Source organism: Rhinoraja longicauda, chromosome 30, assembly GCF_053455715.1.
Source record: "Rhinoraja longicauda isolate Sanriku21f chromosome 30, sRhiLon1.1, whole genome shotgun sequence".
In the NCBI taxonomy this organism is placed as follows: domain Eukaryota; kingdom Metazoa; phylum Chordata; class Chondrichthyes; order Rajiformes; family Arhynchobatidae; genus Rhinoraja; species Rhinoraja longicauda.
Window position 1 is genome coordinate 25714786 of NC_135982.1, and position 21162 is coordinate 25735947.

At 45.0% G+C, this 21162-nt stretch overlaps 1 protein-coding gene across 1 annotated transcript in view; it reads left to right on the forward strand.

Annotated features, from left to right (window-relative positions):
• vwa1 (von Willebrand factor A domain containing 1) overlaps window positions 1-20481 on the forward strand; it is a 33241-nt gene extending 12760 nt beyond the window's left edge. Inside the window, exons 3-6 of the mRNA XM_078425485.1 lie at window positions 9651-9926; window positions 10975-11247; window positions 14593-14868; window positions 18343-20481. Of these exons, the coding sequence (XP_078281611.1) occupies window positions 9651-9926; window positions 10975-11247; window positions 14593-14868; window positions 18343-18416 (899 nt within the window). The 3' untranslated portion in view covers window positions 18417-20481. The remainder of the gene's footprint in view (window positions 1-9650; window positions 9927-10974; window positions 11248-14592; window positions 14869-18342) is intronic.
• Window positions 20482-21162: the final 681 nt, after the last annotated feature.

The window sequence follows — 21162 nt, forward strand, 5'->3', positions numbered from 1 at the left end:
TGTGCGATGTGACCATCCGTTACAATCTTCACACAACATATCTTTCTAGAATATAATAATATTTTGAAATATATACCTTGCAGAAATATTCTATTGAAACATTTGAATTGTTGAAAAATGCTCTCTGTGATCTATGTTACTTTGTGTAATTGACCACTTGAGGCATCTAAATGACATTGGCCACTAATTACAATTTTACATTGCAACACAAAATGTTATCAGATTCCTTAAGTTGCTGTTAATAAAAAGGCTCCTTTGTGTGGAAAAGGAGGCAATTTAGGGGGAGGAAACGGAGACAAGAAAGGACAAGTTAACACGAGGAATAAAAAAATACAGAAAACAGGTTTTGTTTGTTACTTAGCTGGTGTAAAATGCGATAAAGGAAAGTACAGCAGGAGGTGTTTTTAAAGTGCAAAACAGGATCTGGTAGTCAGTCTTTCAGTAAGTAGCTAGGCAGAACTATCTGGAAATAGATATTTTTGAGAGGGAAAAAAACTGCAGATGCTGGTTTAAATCGAAGGTAGACACAAAATGCTGGAGTAACTCAGCAGGACAGGCAGCATCACAGGACAGAAAGAATGGGTGACGTTTCGGGTCGAGACCCAGTCTGAAGAAGGGTCTCGACGCTGAGTTACTCCAGCATTTTATGTCTATAATAGGTGTTTTTTGTTGGCTTTTCCAATCCACCATCTCTGGGGATTCACATAGAGAATGATTACAACGACTCTTATGCTGGAGACCAAATAGTCCCTGCAATATTTTTGCTTCTGGGTTCCCAGATATTTGTCATCTTGTGATCAACTGCTGCATTAAAAATATTTGTGGTTCTGGACCTCAGAATGAGCACGAGTTAGATAATTGCATCCTCCTTAAACAAAATGTTCCTGAGATATGGGTGATGTTCAGTGTTTCTTGTCTCTCACTTGCCCTTTGAGAAAAAGATGGTGCGCTTCTCAAACCTCCACAATGCATATGGTTCTCATTGTCATGTTATCTAAAAAGGTGTGGGAAATTAAACTACAAAGGTGAAGTTTTACATGTCTATTGGGATGGTCCAAGACTTAGAGAGGAACCTGAAGATGGTGTGGATTCCATTTGTACCCTTGTTCATTCAGAATTCATCATCGTCAGCAGTCACTCAAAGCGAGTTTGACTGTCCTCTCAGATGCGTGACTTTGTTTAGCGTGGGGAGACTGGTGCACAGACAGCCACCACACGGTCCTTGACAGATCTGGGTCAGGATCCAGTGGCATGGAGTCTAAGACGACTGGGGACCCTTTTCTGCTGCAGCCTTCATCCGCCTTCCCAGCCGTTGTGACATCTTGCTAAAGTCAGCCATCATCCTCCGCCTGTTCCACTGTTGAGGTTCTAGTTGGATTGCTCTTTGTCAGGGACCTCCCCCTCGACCTTACTGCCATGGGTGACCCGGCCAGGAGCATAGCTCCAGACGGCATCACTCTCAGGATCTCAGGATCACACAAGCTTCTCCACCACGACAAGGTGACAATCCATGGAGGTTATGTTATGTTATCAATTAGGTTATGATTGTCACATGTACTGAGATGCAGTGAAGAGCTTTAGTTTGGGTGTCAGGAGTTATGGGGAGAAGGCAGGAGAATGGGGTTAGGAGGGAGAGATAGATCAGCCATGATTGAATGTTGGAGTAGTCTTGATGGGCCGAACGGCCCAATTCTATTCCTATCACTTATGACCTTCTGAGTGCTATTCAATCAAATCAGATAGTTCCATACATGAATACAATCAAGCCATACACAAGAACAACAAACCGAGCAAAGACAAAAATATCAAAGTGCAGAATATCGTTTCGCAGTATTGTAGCATAACAGTTCCAGAAAAAAAGTCCAATGTTCGTAATGAACTAGGTTGGAAAATCTGTAGCTCTGCTGTGAGACAGCACTGCTCCCAGCAGACCAGTCAACAATAACAGCTAAGAACACACAGAAAACTGATGACAATTTATGTATCTTTTATTTATAATGAATGATCTCTTGCTCTCTTGCTATCCACTTTGCTGCTGTAACACTGTAAATTTCCCCAGTGTGGGACGAATAAAGGAATATATTATTATTATGGAAGAACCATTCAATAGTCTGTTAACAGAGAGTTTTAGTTTTGGACAATACAGTGTGGAAACAGGCCATTTGGCTCACCGAGTCCGCACTGACCTGCGATCACCCATACACCTGATCTAGTCCTACACGCGAGAGACAATTTACAGAAACCAATTAACCTACAAACCTGCATGTCTTTGGAATGTGGGTGGAAACCCAGAGCACCCAGATAAATCCCACGCGGTCACAAGGGAGAATGTACAAACTATGTACAGGCAGCACCCGCAGTCAGAATCGAACCCGGGTCTCGAGCGCTGTAAGGCAGCAGCTCTATCGTTGTTCCTGAAGTTGTTCCTGTCTGCTGGTACGTTCTTCAAGCTTTTGTATCTTCTAGCCAGTGGATGTGGGGAGAAGAAGAGGTGGCCAGGATGGAAACGGTCCCTGATTCTATTGGCTGCTTTCCCGAGGCAGCATGAAGTGTAGATGGAGTCAATGGTGGGGAGTCTGCTCTGTGTGATGGACTAGGCTAGATCCACAACTCTCTGCAGTTTCTTACCATCTTGGGCAGAGGTGTTCCCAAACCAAGCTGTGATACGACCCGACTGTATCCTTTCTATAGAGCATCTGTGGAAGTTGGTAAGAGTCTTTGGAGATCTGGTGGGAGAGGTCATGGTTTTGGAGACGTATTGGCAGGTTGCTGCAGTGCGTTTTGTTGACAGTGGATAATGCAGCCCGTGTGCACCAGTGGTGGAAGGAATGGACGATTCAGATGGTGGATGTGAAGACTTTCAACAAAACCACTGTGTTGTGGTTGGTATTCTAACACACTTCCAGCTCTTGCTTTCAGGTTCCACAGGGAGTTGGTTAATTTTTCTTGTTGAAATAGACTGAGTTGTCTGATTTCAATCAGAGCAATAATGAAATATTTTCAATAAGATTAGCAAGCATAAGCCAGCATGGAAAAAAAAATCAGATGGTTATTGCTCCTTCTGGAAAATGCCCAATGTCAAGTGAAGACAGGGTCATGTTTGACTCTGACCATTGTGATAATTAAATAGCCTGCTGGAAATTTACTGTCAGGCCGAATTGTCAGCTGAGTGAGGAACCAGGGCAAGAAGGTTGGGAGAACTTAAAAAGCAGCATGGAACATTCGGACTGAATGTTCTCCCTCTCCACAGTAAATACTGTTGATTATTGAACCATATCTGAGCAGTGCCCTTGTGTAAATGAAGAAAACTGAAGGAAAAGGCTACACACAAACACAACAGGAAGAAAAGACACAAAGTGCTGGAGTAACTCAGCAGGTCAGGCAGCATCTCTGGAGAACATGGATCGGTGATCTTTCAAGTCAGAACCCATCTTCAGTCTGAAGAAAGCTCCCGACCCAAAACATCACCTATCCAAGTTCTCAAGGATGCTACCTGACCCACCGAATTACTCCAGCACTTTGTGTCTTTTTTTGTAGACCAGCTTTTGCGATTCCTTGTTTCTACAGTATAAAGGAAGAGTTGGCTGTGCATTGAAGGTGTTATTAAATTTCCAATGACATTCCTGAATCACAGTTATAACTAGCACATATATGCTCTGCCTTAAGGCACACATCTGCAACTTTTATCACTGATCTTATCTCCTGTTCTCTGTTAATTTGCAGTGGTATTTAATACCATGTGCAGGTCTATGAATTTACTTGGACTTACAAGGAAACTGGCAGCTGATCGCAACATATTTGGAGAAAGGACAGAGAATTCAGTTTAAGTCTCGTTCATCCAGTTCTAATCAGTCAATAAGGTTAAAGTGCCTTTCAGTTATAGTGAGCTTCAGAACGATCTGTGTCCATGAGCCACGAATAATATCCTTTTCTTTTAACATACCTAAGAAAGATTAGCGATGGTTAATTACGGTTCATTTTGTCTGCCATTTCGCTTAAATGCATGACAAGGAGATGTCAGAAAATAATGTTATTTCATAGGAAACACTTAACGAAAGTAACTTTCTAATGAGTTAAAATTGGAAATATTCTAGAGGGGTTTTTTAAACCTATTTTTGACCTAATTGCTCAGTTTTTAGCTGAGTTTGTTCTTTAATTCCATCCAACGGTTCCTCCTACACTCCTGCTCCCTGTACCTACCCATGCACACCCTGTGCAGAAACATGTCTTAATTGAATTCTTTTACTCATCTGACCTGGTTTTATATTAATTTTTGAGCGCACAGAACAAAAGGACCTTGTCGTATACAAGACAAGTAGTTTACAGCTCAAATACATCGAAGCCAGGAACTTGGTAGCAAGAAAATGTTCCAACATGTTTCCAGGAGTGTAATTAAATCAAAGCCACCATTGAGCCAAAGAAGAAGATATTGGAACAGATGATTTAAAGAATAGCATAATTGGTGTGTTTTAAGGAAGAGTTTAGAAATGGAAAGATTGAGTGAGAAAATAGCAATTTTGCAGCTCGGCGAAGACACAGAAGCCTCAAAACTGAAAGGTAGGATACGAAAATGGTCTAAGTAGCTCATTTGTTTGGCCCTGCATGCCTAGGATGGCTTGCTTATCTGCTAGTGCTGCAATTGTCAATTATTTCACCACCACACACTCTACACTGACAAACTGCATCACTGAAATAAAATCTTGGCTTCAATCAAATTTCCTCAAACTCAACTGCAACAAATCTGAAATCATCATCATTGGTCCAAAAACGCTCACCAAATCCACCCAAAACTTCATCCTCAATATTGATGGTCTCCCAGTATCCACCTCCCCTCACATCCGGAATCTTGGAATCATCTTTGATCAAACCCTCTCCTTCGACAAACACATCAAACACATCACAAAGACAGCCTTCTTCCACCTCAAAAACATTGCCCGTCACTGTCCATCCCTCTCCTTCACAGCTGCAGAAACCCTCATCCACGCCTTCATCACGGCGGCACGGTAGAGCAGCGGTAGAGTTGCTGCTTTACAGCGAATGCAGCGCCGGAGACTCAGGTTCGATCCTGACTACGGGTGCTGCACTGTAAGGAGTTTGTACGTTCTCCCCGTGACCTGCGTGGGTTTTCTCCGAGATCTTCGGTTTCCTCCCACACTCCAAAGACGTACAGGTATGTAGGTTAATTGGCTGGGTAAATGTAAAAATTGTCCCTAGTGGGTGTAGGATAGTGTTAATGTGCGGGGATTGCTGGGCGGCACGGACTTGGTGGGCCGAAAAGGCCTGTTTCCGGCTGTATATATATGATATGATATGATCACCTCCCGTCTGGACTACTGCAACAGCCTCCTCTTTGGCTCACCCTCAAAAATCATCAGTAAACTTCAATACATTCAAAACTCCGCTGCCCGTCTACTCACCCACTCCCCGATCCGTGACCCTATCACCCCCGTCCTTTACAAACTCCACTGGCTCCCCATCCCCCAGAGAATCCAATACAAAATCCTCCTCATGACCTACAAAGCCCTCCATAAGGCTTTGTAGGCCCCATCCTACCTGACCGACTTCCTCCACAGGCACACTCCCACCTGCACCCTCCGCTCTGCTGCTGCCAATCTCCTGTCCCCCCCCCCATCCGGACCAAACTCAGATCCTGGGGGGACAGGGCTTTCTCCATCACTGCTCCCACCCTATGGAACTCACTACCCCAAACCGTCAGAGACTCCTCCTCACTCACCACATTCAAAACATCACTGAAGTCTCACCTCTTCAGCACTGCCTTCAACCACTGAAGGTCACCTCACCTTCTGTCTCCTTTCTCTGTTCATTTACTTATTTATCTATTTATTCACTTCTCTATGTTCTAGAAATCCCTGTAAAGCGTCTTTGAGTGTTTGAAAAGCGCTATATAAATGTAATGCATTATTATTATTATTATTATTATTATTATTATTATTATATCTGAGCAAAACAAAATGGTGGATGTCTTGGACCAGAGTTGGAAGGACAGTCGGATTACGGATGAAATGGTCATGAAGGAATTTAATCGTGAGGCTGAGATGTTTTAAATTCCAGCCGTTCAGGACCAGCAGTCCATGTAGATCAGGTAGTATAAGAGGGAGGAGACGGGGAGGCAAGATTAGGTGCAGATTTGGATACACTAACTGAATTCAGTAAGATTAACTTAATATGAGCTCAAAGGTGGGAAGTCATCCAGCTGGTTGGTTGGAAACTGAGATAAGATCTGAGTGATGGTCTGGAATTTTTAGTTTAGAGATACAGTGCGGAAACAGGCCCTTTCGGCCCACCGGGTCTGCGCCGACCAGCGATCCCCACACATTAACACTATCCTATACCCTCCAGGGACTATTTTTACATTTACCAAGCCAATTAACCTATATGCCTGTACGTCTTTGGAGTGTGGGAGGAGCGGGAACACGTGGCTGCTGGGTGAGGTCACATGGGGCGCTCACCTTGTTCCGTGTTTGGGAGTGAGGAAGTTGGCACCCCTAATCTCTGCACCTGTATATTTCCAACTGCTGGCATGACATCAACGGGTCTTTGACTTCTCTGCTTCCCTCACACGCTCCAATCTCACTCCCTCCACGCACAGGGCAACAATCCCAACATTGTTGTTCAACACCAGTCTGAAGAAGGGTCCCGACCCGAAATGCCACCAGTCCATGTTCTCCAGTGATGCCGTCTAACTGGCTGAGTTACTCCAGCACTTTGTGTCATAGAGCCATAGAGCCATAGAGTCCTACAGCACAGAAAGAGGCCCTTCGGCCCATCATGTCCGCACCGCCCATTACCAAACACAGTCTAATTTTAATCCCATTTTCCCGCATTTGGACCGTAGCCCTGAATGTTGTAGCGTTTCAAGTGCCCATCCAAATGCCTCTTAAACGTTGTGAGTGTTCCCGCCTCCACCACCACCCCAGGCAGTCCTTTTGTGTAAAGCAGCATTTGCAGTTCATCGTTTTGAAACTAAGCCCTGGGATCAGTTCCGAAAGTGTTACATTTTACAGTGTTACAGGAGATGGGCTGCTTCAGCTACGGACAAATCAAGGCAGAACAAAAAACCTTTCATCCATCATAACCTTCCGAGTTATCTACACCCAAAGACAGGCTCTCCGCCCTCTCCCTCCCTGAAACACTTTACATTCCTCTGGAAAGCGAGTGCCAGTCGCACATTGACAGTTTCATTTCCAGTACACGTTGTTTCTACGTGACTTTGTTGATTTGATGGCTAATTCCTTCTGCAAGCACGCATCACTCATCGGAGCAGCTGGATCCCTCAGATATAATTGCAGTGAACTGTGACCGGTTGCTTCCCACCCCCAGCTCGCATTTTTCAGCTGCTTTGGTATGGGAGGGGGGAACTAGACAAGAACGCAGCATCTGTCTGATCGTCTCACTGATTGGCCTCAGCCAAGTGTTGTTCTGGCTGGTGTCCCTTGAATTTAATTTGCCCTTTTGATTTTAAATTGCAACTTCAGGCAACATCCAGCTATGCGCATTTGGCACAAACCTGTTTCTGCGTGTCCTGTATATGTAATCTACCCCCCTCGTTCACGCTTGTAGGTTTTGCTTACATCCCCCTGATGCTTGTCTCCCTCCTTGTTGTTCACTCTCATTGCTTTCCAGTTAACCCGCACTATAAGTGTGCGGAAACAAAAAACTGCAGGTGTTGATTTAAATCGAAGGTAGACACAAAATGCTGGATAACTCAGCAGGTCAGGGAGCATCTCGGGAGAGAAGGAATGGTTGATATTTCGGGTTGAGACCCGAAGCGTCTCGACCCGAAATGGCACCCATTCCTTCTCTATTGCCTGACCCGCTGAGTTACTCCAGCATTTTGTGTCCAACCCGCACTTTAATTTTGAACTTCTCATCCTGGTTTTCAAAGCCAACCGTGCCCTCAATCCTCCTTGTTACTATCATCTCCTCACCACAAAACCCATGTAAAAACATATTTTTCTTGCCACTTGCTCATTGACAAATCTAATTAGCCCAGTAGCTGACTGTTTTTTCAGTTACCAAGGATCTTTAGTTTAGTGTAGAGATACAGCATGGAATAGAAACATAGAAAGTAGGTGCAGGAGGAGGCCATTTGGCCCTTCGAGCCAGCACCGCCATTCATTGTGATCATGGCAGATCATCCACTATCAGTAACCTGTGCCCGCCGTCTCCCCATATCCCTTGATTCCACTAGCCCCACGAGCTCTATCTAACTCTCTTTTAAGTTCATCCAGTGAATTGGCCTCCACTTCCTTCTGTGGCAGAGAATTCCACAAATTCACAACTCTCTAGGTGAAAAAGTTTCTTCTCGCCTCCGTTTTAAATGGCCTCCCCTTTATTCTTAGACTGTAGCCCCTGGTTCTGGACTCCCCCAACATTGGGAACATTTCTCCCTGCATCTAGCTTGTCCAGTCCCCTCAACCCACCAAGACCACACCAACCATTGATCACCTGTTCACACCAGTTCTATGTGATCCCACTTTTTGCATCCACTCCCTACACACTAGGGGCCCCTCTCACCTGAAACCGATGCTCTCTACTCTTTGAAATTTCCACTATTTCCTACAGTTGGTAAAGGAGGTTGTAAGGATTTTCAAAGTATTTATGAAGCACTAGTGGTCAACGGGTTTACAACAAGTGTGTGTGAAGTGTGTTACAATGAACGTGTGAGGCCATCCATTTTGATTCAAGTGTTAAAGTAGGTGGAGGCTGCTGTCCTTGTCCAGGTTACAAAGATGAGGATTATGGGCACTTTAGTCCAAGACTTAAAGTTCGTAAGGTTTTCACAGACATTCTCAGAAAACATACTTGGAATTCGCTGCAGAAGATTATCAGATTCTGAATCTCTATGTGCTTAATTTTCCAGCTCATTATGACTTTGCCCCTTGTACATGCTTTCTCCATGCATTCGCCCATATAACCATTATACATTGTGACCGTCAATTTATCTAATGCCTGCGATCTCAGAGGCCAGCCGAAAGTGCTGACGTTCAGACATTTGCAGAGCCTGCAATGCGTGTACTGGCGATAAAAGCAGAAAAACTGGGGCAAAGTCCTGATATCAGAAGAATTAATGTATTGTTTAACTTCAGTCAGTAGTCTCGGAGAAGAAGACGTCAACAAAATTCTGTTGTAATTCTTCCAGCCTTGCGTAAATGAGATCATTTACTGGCCGATTCTTTTGTTGTAACAGAAGGGAAGCTCTGACTTATCAATGCAGTAGACTAGGGATTGTGGAGAAGCAAAGAGGTATTTGAGACTGTGAACATACTGGAATTAATATTGACTTATTATTGTCATGTGTTCCAAGATACAGTGAAAAAGCTTTTATGAAGGGTCTTGACCCGGAACCCCACCTATTCCTTTTCTCCAGAGATGCTGCCTGACTAGGGTTGCCAACTTCCTCACTCCCAAATAAGGGACATCACCGCCCCACGTGACCTCACCCAGCCAGCGGGAGCAGGTGGTCGCTGGCTGGTCCGTCACCTTGTCCCGTATTTGGGAGTGAGGAAGTTGGCAACCTTAATTCTCGCGCACATCCTAGATCACTAATATAGAAGTCATTCTTTACTATGCGCACACACACACAGAAACACTGATTTCTGTTTCTTCTGGCTTATTGTTCCCTGCAGAGGTTATCCGGGTTCGAAAGCTGAGAGCGTTAGACATCACAGCAGGCAGTTTCCGCTTGCTCTGGCCCAGGCTGCTGAGCAGCAACACTGGCTACTATTTGATCGAGTACAGCCCGGTCACAGATTCCCAGAAGAACTCGTGGAAAACGGTCACTGGAGACGAAACGAGTGTGGTTCTGAGGCAGCTACTTCCAGAGACGACCTACAAAGTGAAACTCACTCCAATGAACTCCAACCACAACAAGTACCTTGTGACAAAGGTAACGACATTGGAAGGTGAGTTCTGACTGGAGCGCTGTGACCCGAGTTACCTGGAATCGATGGGGCAGGGCACAAGAACATGAGCATTCTGCAGCATGACATGATCTTTAACAAGGGTTGCCAACTTACTCATTCCCAAATAAGGGACAGGGGGTGACATCACCTCCCCGCACCCCATGTGTCCTCACCCAACCACTGGCCACGTGCTCCAGCTCCACCAATGGCGGCCGCTGGCTGGGTGAGGTCGCGCGGGGAGGTGACGTCACCCCTTGTCCCTTATTTGGGAGCGAGGAAGTTGGCAACCCTACTAATACGGGACAAGGGCGGTTCCATATGGGTCAAACTAATTTAGCCCAAAATACACGATGTCCCGGCTAAATAAGGGACAGTTGGCAACTCTTCTCTTTAAAACACAGCTGCTTCAGTGAGCTGACCTCAGTAAGGAGGCAGGAAGGATATTCCTTTGGTCTGCTGTTCTACATGGAATCGTCCCAACTGTAACAAGATATGGACTTCTTATCTGTGTTCACTTTCGCTCTGCCCATAATTTGTCAGGGAGAAGTGTGTTCAATGAGTTTTGTAACAATGCAGTGCGGCAATGCTGGTGAGGGCCCAGTGGATGGGTGGCACAGTGGTAGGGCTGCTGCCTCACAGCGCCAGATATTCGGGTTCGAACCTGACCACGGGAGCTGTCTGTACGTTCTCCCTGTGATCGCGTGGGTTTTCTCCAGGTCATAAGGAATAGGAGTAGAATTAGGCCATTCGGCCAATCACGTCTACTCCGCCATTCAATTATGGCCGATCTATCTCTCCCTCCTAACCCCATTCTCTTGCCTTCTCCCCATAATCTCTGACACCCGTTCTAATCAAGAATCTATCAATCTCTGCCTTCATAACTAGTGCTCCGGTTTCCTCCCACATTCGAAAGACGTGCAGGGTTAATTGGTCTCTGGAAAGTGTAAATAGTGTAGGATGGTGCCAGTGTGTGCAGGTGTGTGGGGATTTTTGCACCAATTTACTTGTACAAAATGAACTAAAACTATTTTGTTTTGTGTGACTGCAGAGGAGACCAGCCCGCAGGTGGTGCTAATTTCCGAGTCACAGCCAAGGAGCTTCCATGTCAGCTGGGCGCCAACACCACTCAGCGTTGTTTCTTATGAGGTTCTCTATGGAACCCTGCCAGGCGGTGAAGCCAACTTGCTCACCATCAGTGGCGACCAGAACTCCACCGTAGTGAACGGCTTGGAGCCCAACACCACTTACCTGGTGACGGTCTCAGCCATGTACCAGTCGGGCAGGACGGAAGCACTGTCGGTGAAAGCTTGCACTCAACTTGGTAAGAAGCTCCGAAATAGCACCCATGACTCATTCTATGTCAGTCTGTCAGAAAATAGCCTGATCTGATGTTCACTCACCAACCATGTAGATAGCAGCCAAACACGCACTCCCATCTTGACACACTAACCTACAAATAATTATAATCCAGATTTTGGGCAATTGCTTGCAAATGTATCACCAAAGGGGTGGCACGGTAGCGTGACATTGCTGCCTCACAGCGCCAGAGACCCAGGTTCAATCCTGACTACGGCTGCTGTATGCATGGAGTTTGTACGTTCTCCCTGTGACCTGCGTGGATTTTTTCCGAGATCTTCGGTTTCCTCCCATACAACAAAGACATACAGGTTTATAGGTTAATTGGCTGGTGTAAATGTAAACTGTCTCTAGTGCGTGTGTAGGATCGTGTTAATGTGCGGGGATCGCTGGTCGGCGCGGACTCGTTGGGCGGAAGGGCCTGTTGCCACGCTGTATCTCTAAACTAAACTAAACCAATTCTTAATCGGCACTAGATTAATTCCCACTGATCGTGAATCTCTGCAGCAAATGACCCACAGATGTAACAGTGATGGGATAAAACAAGCAAAAATGACAAATAGAGTGTGATTGAGTGTTCAAATGTAACATACACAGCAGGTGAAATTGTGAGATTGCTTTTAATGAAGAAGCATCAGCCGAGATTCCAGATAGATATTAGACACAAAATGCTGGAGTAACTCAGCGGGACAGGCAGCACCTCTGGAGAGAAGGAATGGATGATGTTTTGGGTTGAGACCCTTCTTCAGGGTGCTAGATAGATATTTTAGTTCAAGTGTTAGTATTTACAGCTTGAAAATTATCACTTATCTGGTTTGGGAATAGCTCTGCCCAGTACAGGAAGGCTCTGCGGAGAGTAGTGCGTTCGGCTGAACGCACTATGGGAACTACACTCGCCCCCCCTGCCGGACCTGTACATCAGGAGGTGCAGATCCAGAGCCAGCAACATTATGGGGGACCCCTACCACCCCAGCAACGGACTGTTCCAGCTGCTACAGTCAGGCAAACGCCTCCGTTGTCAAGCTGTGAAAACAATTTCTTCCCACAGGCCATCAGGCCTGTTAACTCTCATATCACCAGGGACTAATTTAATTTACTGTGTTAATTTATTCTTTGTGTTAAAAAAAAATAATTCTATTCTGTTTTGTAGTTTTAGCACAATCCGCAAGCATTGCCACTTTCATTTCACTGCACATTTTGTATATGTATGTGACAAATAAACTTAACTTGACTTGACTTAAAGGAAGATAGTGTTCCTGGAAAAGGATGCAGAGCATTTTTTCCCAGATAGAAGACGTGTGTCATTTGCAATGCTCTGTTTCAATTCCATATAAGTCGTTAAGTATAGAGTCATGGAGCCACACAGCACGGAAGCAGGCCCCACAGCCCAACTCGTCCCTGCTGACCAAGGTGCACAGAGTCTCTTGTCAGAGTAGGGGAATCGTGAACCAGAGGCATAGGTCTAAGATGAAGGGGGAAAGACTTGAGGGGAATCTGAGGGGTAACCTTTTCACACAAAGGGTGGTGGGTGTATGGAACAAGCCAGAGGAGTTCATTGATGCAGAGATTATAGCGATGTTTATGAAGCAATCAGGCAGGTACATGGATAGGACGGGTTTAGAGGGATAAGGGGCAAGCGCAGGCAAGTAGGACTAGTGTAGATGGAACATGTTGGTCGGTGTGGCCAAGTTGGGCCAAAGAGCCTGTTTCCTCGCTCTATGACCAAGATGCCCATCCAACCTAGTCCCATTTACCCGCATTTGGCCCACACCCCTCTAAACCTTTCCTATCCATGTACCTGTCCAAATCTTTTCAATGTTGTTATTGTACCTGCCTGATGTAGTAAGATTGTACATTTTCAAACAAGGGGTCTCCCCCCATTCAAATTATTTCCTCCACACTCCATTTCAATCAACGTATTCCCGCTCCTGTCTGAGTCGGGGGAGCTTCTCTGTGTAACCAGCGGCTTTGTCCGTGAGGCCAATATTTCACATTTGCCTTGCTGTAGCTCCTGAATCCAGGGCGTTGAAAGAGTTCCTTGTTGACCTGTGCAGTGTAACGGGAGTTTGCATGCGGTCAAGGCTGAGGGGAGTCACTAAACGTGTTCCTGACCTGGGAAGCAGATTGAAGTGGAAGGGAGGGGCGCACTGCAGTCAAAGCACTCCACATTTGGGGTCAGCAGAACAGGGCTGACGGCGGTGAAATGTTATTTTGGGATGACCTATAACATCTTCAGTGAGATAAGTAATGTGCTTACAGTTAAAAAGTCATCCATGTTGGAATCCCAAGAAAAACTCCATGGAGAGGTATTGTATCTGAGACTTGAGATCCTGACAGCTCCACAACAAAGCAATCGATTAAGGTTGCCAACTTCCTCACTCCCAAATAAGGGACAAAGGGTGACATCACCGCCCCGCGCGCCCCACGTGACCTCGCCCAGCCAGCGGCCACGTGCTCCCGCTCCACCAATGGCGGCCGCCTTTGCCTTGTCACCCTTTGTCCCTTATTTGGGAGTGAGGAAGTTGGTAACCCTACTAATACGGGACAAGGGCGGTCCCGTACAGGACAAACTAATTTAGCCCAAAATACGGGATGTCCCAGCTGGGACAGTTGGCAACCCTACAATCGATACAGTAACCCAGTAACTCGCTTGCCACTCTCAACACCTAAATTATTTAACATACAGAAGCACAGAAGACTAGATTTGGGTTTAGGTTTATTATTGTCACGTGTACTGATGTAAAGTGAAAAGCTTTGTTTTGTAGGTTATCCAATCCGATCAAATAAGACAATTCAAACTCGCGTACAATAGTCAGAGTAGTGGCACAGTGGTGGAGTTGCAGCCTCACAGAGCCAAAGTCCCAGGTTTGATTCTGACTACAGGTGTTGTCTGTATGGAGTGTGTCCCTTCTCCACGCGGGTTTTCTCTGAGTGCTCCGGTTTCCTCCCACATCCCAAAGAAGTGCAGGTTTGTAGGTTAATTGACTTCAGTAAAAATTGACCCTGCTGTGTAGGATAGTGTTAGTGTACGGGGTGAACGCTGGACTCGGTGGGCTGAAGGGCCTGTATCAACGCTGTATCTCTAAAGCCCAAAGCAAAGGGGAAGACACAGAGTGCAGCATTGAAGCACATCCGTTCCATAGACAGAGTCCAATGTCCGCAATGGGGCAGAGGTGGATCAGACATCCCTAGCCTATGGAAGGATTTAATGCTCCCAATAAAAACATTACATTTATAATGTTGTGCATTACTAACCTTGGATTTTCTCTACAATGCCAGATTATTTTTTGTCCTCTCTGTTTTTGATCAGCGAGTTACAAGGATCACAAACTGAAGCTACTGAGTGTCAGTGCCACGGGCGTGGCGGCAGTGTGGGACCCTGCACGAGACAAGGTGCTGCACTACAGGGTGAGGTGCACGCGGCAGACAAGGAGCCCGCCCGTGAGGACCATCCCAGCACAGGCGCGAGGGGTGCTACTGACCGACCTGACTCCGGGGACTGAACACCGGATCTGTGTGAAGGCAGTGTACAGGAGCGGTGCGGGGAGAGCCTTGTGCAGGACGGTACGCACACCTCAGCAGCCAGGTAGGTAACCCAGGTGAGGAAGACTTGCCCAGCCGAGGATTTCAAGATTTCAAGATCAATTTATTGTCACTTGCAGCAATTAAAGTACAGTGAAATTTGAGTTACCACACAGCCATACTAAGTGAAAAGCAACAAGACACACAGCCACTTAAAGTAAAATTTAACATAAGCATCCACCACAGCGAATTCCCCAATCCTTACGGTGATAGAAGGTAATAAAGTTCAATCACCTTCCTCTTTGATCACCCGCAGTCGGGGCTGTTGAACCATCCGCAGACGCCACAGCCGGCAGTCCGATGTCCAAAGCCCTCGCGTCAGGACGATCACAACTTCCCGCCAGGACTAGAGGGCCTGAGCTAAGGGGAGAGGTTAGGTTGGCTGGGATGCCAGGACTAGAGGGCCTGAGCTAAGGGGACAGGTTAGGTTGGCTGGGACTCTATTCCTTGGAGCGCAGGGGGACGAGGAGTGATCTTATACACCTCTATATAAAATCATGAGCGGAATAGATCTGGTAGTTGCACAGAGTCTCTTGCCCAGAGTAGACGAATCGAGGACCAGAGGAAATGGATTTAAGATGAAGGGGAAAACATTTAATAGGAATCTGAGGGGTTTTCCACACAATGGGTGGTGGGTGCATGGAACAAACTGCCAGAGGAGGTAGATGAGGCAGGGACTATCCTAACATTTAAGCAACAGTTGGACAGGTACATGGATAGGGCAGGTTTGGAGGGATATGGACCAAGCGCGGGCAGGTGGGACTAGTGTAGCTGGGACGTGTTGGCCGGTGTGGACGTTGGGCTGAAGGGCCTGTTTCCACACTGTATCACTCTTTGACTCTAAGCCTGTCCTTTTAACCATTTGAGATGTACATAATGATTAATGAGTCAGATGGAGACGCTGCAGGGAAACAGGCCCTTCAGCCCAAGGTGATCAACAAGCACCCGTTTTTACACTGAGCCTAATCGAAACTATTTTATTTCTCCTGCCATCCTCTCAACAGCCCTGCCTCTCACCCCACTTATTTACACACTAGGGACAATTTAAAGTGTCCGGTTTAGTTTTGTTTAGAGAAACGGCGTGGAAATAGGCCCTTCAGGCCATTGAGTCCGCGCCAACCAATGATATTCCATACACTGGTTTATTTCACTCGCATGTTTAAACTGTAATGTTGTATTTTTAATATTTTATGCTTTATTCTTAATTGTTTACTGGTGTGTTTGTGTTGTTACTTGCGAGCAGAGCACCAAGGCACATTCCTTGTATGTGTACATACTTGGCCAATAAAACGTATTCATTCATTCATTCACTAGTTCTATCCGACACCATCGGGACTATTTTACTGAAGCCAATTAACCTACAAATCTACACGTCTTTGGAATGTGGGACAAAACCAGGGCATCCGGAAAAAACACGGGGAGAACGTGCAAACAGTGTATAGACAGCACCCGTGCTCAGGATCAAACCCGGGTCTCTGGCGCTGTAAGGTAGCAACTCTACTGCTGCGCAGATGTTGGCATCTTGACCAAAACATAAAGTGCTGGAGGTATTCAGCAGGTCAGGCAGCATCTGTGCAGGTCAGGCAGCATCTGTGCAGGTCGGGCAGCATCTGTGCAGGTCGGGCAGCATCTGTGCAGGTCGGGCAGCATCTGTGCAGGTCCGGCAGCATCTGTGCAGGTCGGGCAGCATCTGTGCAGGTCGGGCAGCATCTGTGCAGGTCGGGCAGCATCTGTGCAGGGAATGAACAGGGGACGTTTTGGGTTGGAACCCTTCTTCTGATTTTTGATAGGTGACGTTTCAGGTCAGGACCCTTCTTCATTGTGATGAAATGTCTTGACCCAAAACGTCACTGGTCCATTCCTGTTTAGGACCCCCAGTTAAATAGTTGTTCTAACTAATGTTTTGAGTTAGCACTGTTTGAGTCTAGGTTATTGGTTCTTCTTCCAAAGCTGTACTTTATTCTTCAACCATTTGCAGGGGCACAGAATGAGAATTGCACATAGACCCCGACCATAAATACTAGGAAGGTAGACACAAAATGTTGGAGTAACTCAGCAGGTCAGGCAGCATCTCAGGAGAGAAGGAATGGTTGACTTTTCGGGTCGAGACCCTTCTTCAGTCTGACGAAGGGTCTCGACTCGAAACATGACCCATTCCTTCTCTCCCGAGATGCTGCCTGACCCGCTGAGTTACTCCAGCATTTTGTGTCTACCTTCGATTTAAACCAGTATCTGCAGTTTATTTCCCTACATAAAAACTAGGACATCTGTTATTATATGTAATTATAATGACATATCTGGAATATTGACATGTTATTCACGATGGAGTTAGAAGTTTAGAGGGACAGGTGTTTTTAATAATTGAGTTACAATATTGCAGGGTAGATTGGAGCCTGAGGGAAATTATTTTTGATTTGTGAATTAGGATTTCAGAAGGCACGACATAAATGATCAAGTTGGAGTATTAGAGAAACAGATTTTTTACTGGGCTAATTCGGTTCTCAGGGAATTGAGGTACAAAACAGATTAATTTTACTCTGAGCAGTGAGTTCTCAAGTCGGCAAGTTTAAACTTATTGATGTCTGTCCCACTAGGTCGTTAAAGGTAATAATGGGATAACACAGCAACAAACATTTGCAAACCAAAACAAAATGAAGACGCTAGAAACCTAAAAAAACCAGAAAATGTTGGAAATATTTAGCAAGTCAGACAACATCTGTGGAGAGAAAAAACAAAGTTCATGTTAAAGGCATGTCTCTCAGTTGGTTCTAGGAATTAGCTCTAATGAGTGAATCTATGGCAAAATCATTGACAGGCAAAAGGGGACATAGGTGGGTTATACTGGACAAACACAGCACACTGCTTCTGCCAGGCCACCAGCATAATCAGGGACGAGTCGCACCCCGGTCGGTCATTCCCTCGTCTCCCCTCTCCCATCAGGCATGAGCTATAGAAGTGTAAAAAAAGCACACCTCCAGATTCAGGAACAGTTTCTTCCCAGCTGTTATCAGGCAATTGAACCATCTGACTAACAGCCGGAGAGCAGTCCTGGACTACTATCTACCTCATCAGACTATCTTTGATAGGACTTTACTGGACTTCATCTTGCTCTAAATTGTATTCCCTTCATCAGGTACCTGTACACTGTGGATGGCTCAATCGTAATCATGTATTATCTTTCTGCTGACTGGTTAGCACTCAACAAAAGCTTTTCGCCGTACCTCCGTACACGTGACAATAAACTAAACTCAATCAAATGAAATAAAACAAAAAGTAAGGAATTGCTCGGCATATTTCCCTCCGTCCCCTCCATAATGATCATCAGTGAATAAATGAGGGTGCCTGACGGCTAAGCAAAAATGGATAGAAGTTTGAATGCAAGAGATAGGGTTTGCATCTGAACAACTTTCGCTTATCTTTCATTAAGTTTAGCATCATTAGCAAATATTCCTAACTCTTGCCTCCTTTCCTTCCTCAGATATTTTATCACCTGATGAACAATCGACCAAATCGTTCTGCACTCCAAAGCACCAGTGCTGCCAAAAGAGATGAATAATCCCTCAAGATAATGGAGAGAGCTGTGAAACCACAGGAGGACTTGCAACAAAAAAGAACTCATGAAATATTAAGCTAGCATTCCTAAAAATCTCTCCACAGTTTACTTCTAGAATTCATTGATGGGCAGTTAAAATGGTGTAAATTCCTGATCTACTGTGACCCCAGCCTCTGACAAAGCACAACTCTCCTCGCTGAGCGTGATAATCTGGAACAGTACTTGCTGTACAGATTCCCGGAGATGCCTTAATAACACTGTGGCTTTTTCTCACATTCTTACTGAACAGAGCCAAGATCCATGCAGTGGTGATATTTCCAAGATGCTACTCTACTTCTCCGAATCGAACAGCAAAACTGTGGCTCTCGAGCAGCTGGTGTATTTCACTGTTGGCACTGGTGCCGTGGTGAGATTTGTTTAAGTGCAATTGCCAAAATGGGAAAACAGCTCTGCCCTTAAAGGGTTGCGTTGCAAGAGGCAGGACAAGAGGTCGATTCACATCCACAGTCGTTCCATATACCTTTTATTTTAGCTTTTTATTTAAAGGATTTGCATCGGGGGAAAAAAAGGTCTCTTGAAATGCTAATCTGGTACTCAACATTGAACAAGATCCCAGGTTTAATCCTAGTTCTTAAAGAGTGAGCAGTACCGTACGTGTGTGGGACAGGGGGAGTGAAGGTGGTTTGTGTGCCTCAAGGGGATGAAATATCAATCAGGTTCTTCTTGGTTGCTATCCCTGTGATTTCTGTCTGTCTGTCTGTGTCTGTCTGTGTATTCAAAGTGACAACATAGACTTCTGAAACAAAGAAAACTATTAGATCTTGTCTTTTGTCATGGAGAAAAAGCATTCCGATAACTAAAGCTAACTTTGCTAAATATGTGCAAGTGTTATGAGGTAGAAAATGCAGTCATGTGATGCCTTTACTGGTTTGTTCCGTGACTGCCTAATCCTCTTAGAATGCTGTGTAAATTTAGCAGTTTATATATTTGGTTTCTATGCACAATTACATGTGTGCGGCTCACGCATTAAATTAAATGTGAATGTAAATGTGTTGCCAAAGTAATGATTCCACCGCCAATTAGCCTGCAATGTGAGTGTATTTTGAAAACTGTTGTTTTTCAATAACCTTGCGTTTCCTGACACTATTGATGGAATGAACAGCCCGTTAGCAAATATGATGTTGACCTGACTTGCTGGTGCAGCTGGTCTTGGTATTTTTTTGAAAAGCATTCATTATAAGGATAAGTTAGGGGAGTATATTCTACATATTGTGATTATTGTAAGGGGTATCCCAAGTAATATAAATAGCTTCATACCCTTCATACAGGACATCACTGTTAAAATGGCTCAATATTCCATTTCTCTAGAAAAAAGGTAATTTTGTACTTCATCATTCATACGCTCATAAGTTAGAGGACCAGAATTAGGCCATTCGGCCCAACAAGTCTACTCCGCCATTCAATCATGGCTGATCTATCTTTCCATCTCAACCCCAGTCTCCTGCCTTCTCCCTATAACTCTTGACAGCTGTACTAATCAAGAATCAATCTATCTCCGCCTTTAAAATATCCACTGACCTTGCCTCCACAGCCTTCTGTGACAAAGAATTCTGCAGATTCACCATCCTCTGACTAAAGAAATTCCTCCTCATCCCTTTCCTAAAGGAACATCCTTTAATCCTGAGCCTATGACCTCTAGTACTAGACTCTCCCACTAGTGGAAACATCCTCTCCACGTCATACATATAAGAACTTCCTCCCTATATTATCAGGAGTAATTTATTAACTAAAAATTTATTCATAAGGAACATTGGTCCATTTTTTGCAGAATAGATTTTAAGACAAAGTAACCTATTTCAAAACAGCTTTTGTTTTTGGGTTGACAACAGACCAATCACAGCAAAGCCACCGTCATTGAAAAGGCTGATATAAGCAGAAGTATTTCTTGCAATTATTATTCAGCACTATTTTGTTTGGAATAAATGCTTATACTGCTGATTTCACTGATAGTTTTGTGGTGTTTGAGGATCACTGAGCCATCTAGAAGGTTCTGTACTGCATGCATGGGGTGTTGTATCCTGCTGTTATGACTACTTGCAGTACATTCACATTCTTTTATATGCACCTTTGACACGTTAGTACACAGTGACCAATTAGTGAATATTTAAGAAAATGATTCCAGTGGAATGAATGAAACCTCCCACTATCATGTACAAGAATGCTGAAGGTGCCCTATCATGAAATATATTTCAGTCAAATAACTGTTTAGCACAGAAACAGGCCCTTTGGCCCATCTTCCCCATGCCAACCAAGTTGGCGTATGGGGTAGTCCCATTTGATGCCTCCTTTAATGTCTGTGTATCTACCTCAGGAAACGGTGGCGCAGCGATAGAATTGCAGCCTTACAGCGAATGCAGTGCCGGAGACCCGTGTTCGATCCCGACTACGGGTGCTGTCTGTACAGAGTTTGTACGTTCTCCCCGTGACCTGCGTGGGTTTTATCTGAGATCTTCAGTTTTCTCCTACACTATCCAAAGACATACAGGTTTGTAGGTTAATTGGCTTGGTAAATGTAAAAATTGTCCCTAGTGGGTGTAGGATAGTGTTAATGTGCGGGGATTGCTGGCGGTGCGGACCCAGTGGGCCGAAGGGCCTGTTTCTGCGCTGTATCTCTAAACTGAACTAGACACCAAGAAGGTTTTATTATGTTTCCTTCTATGTAATACAAGATTGTTTATAACTATG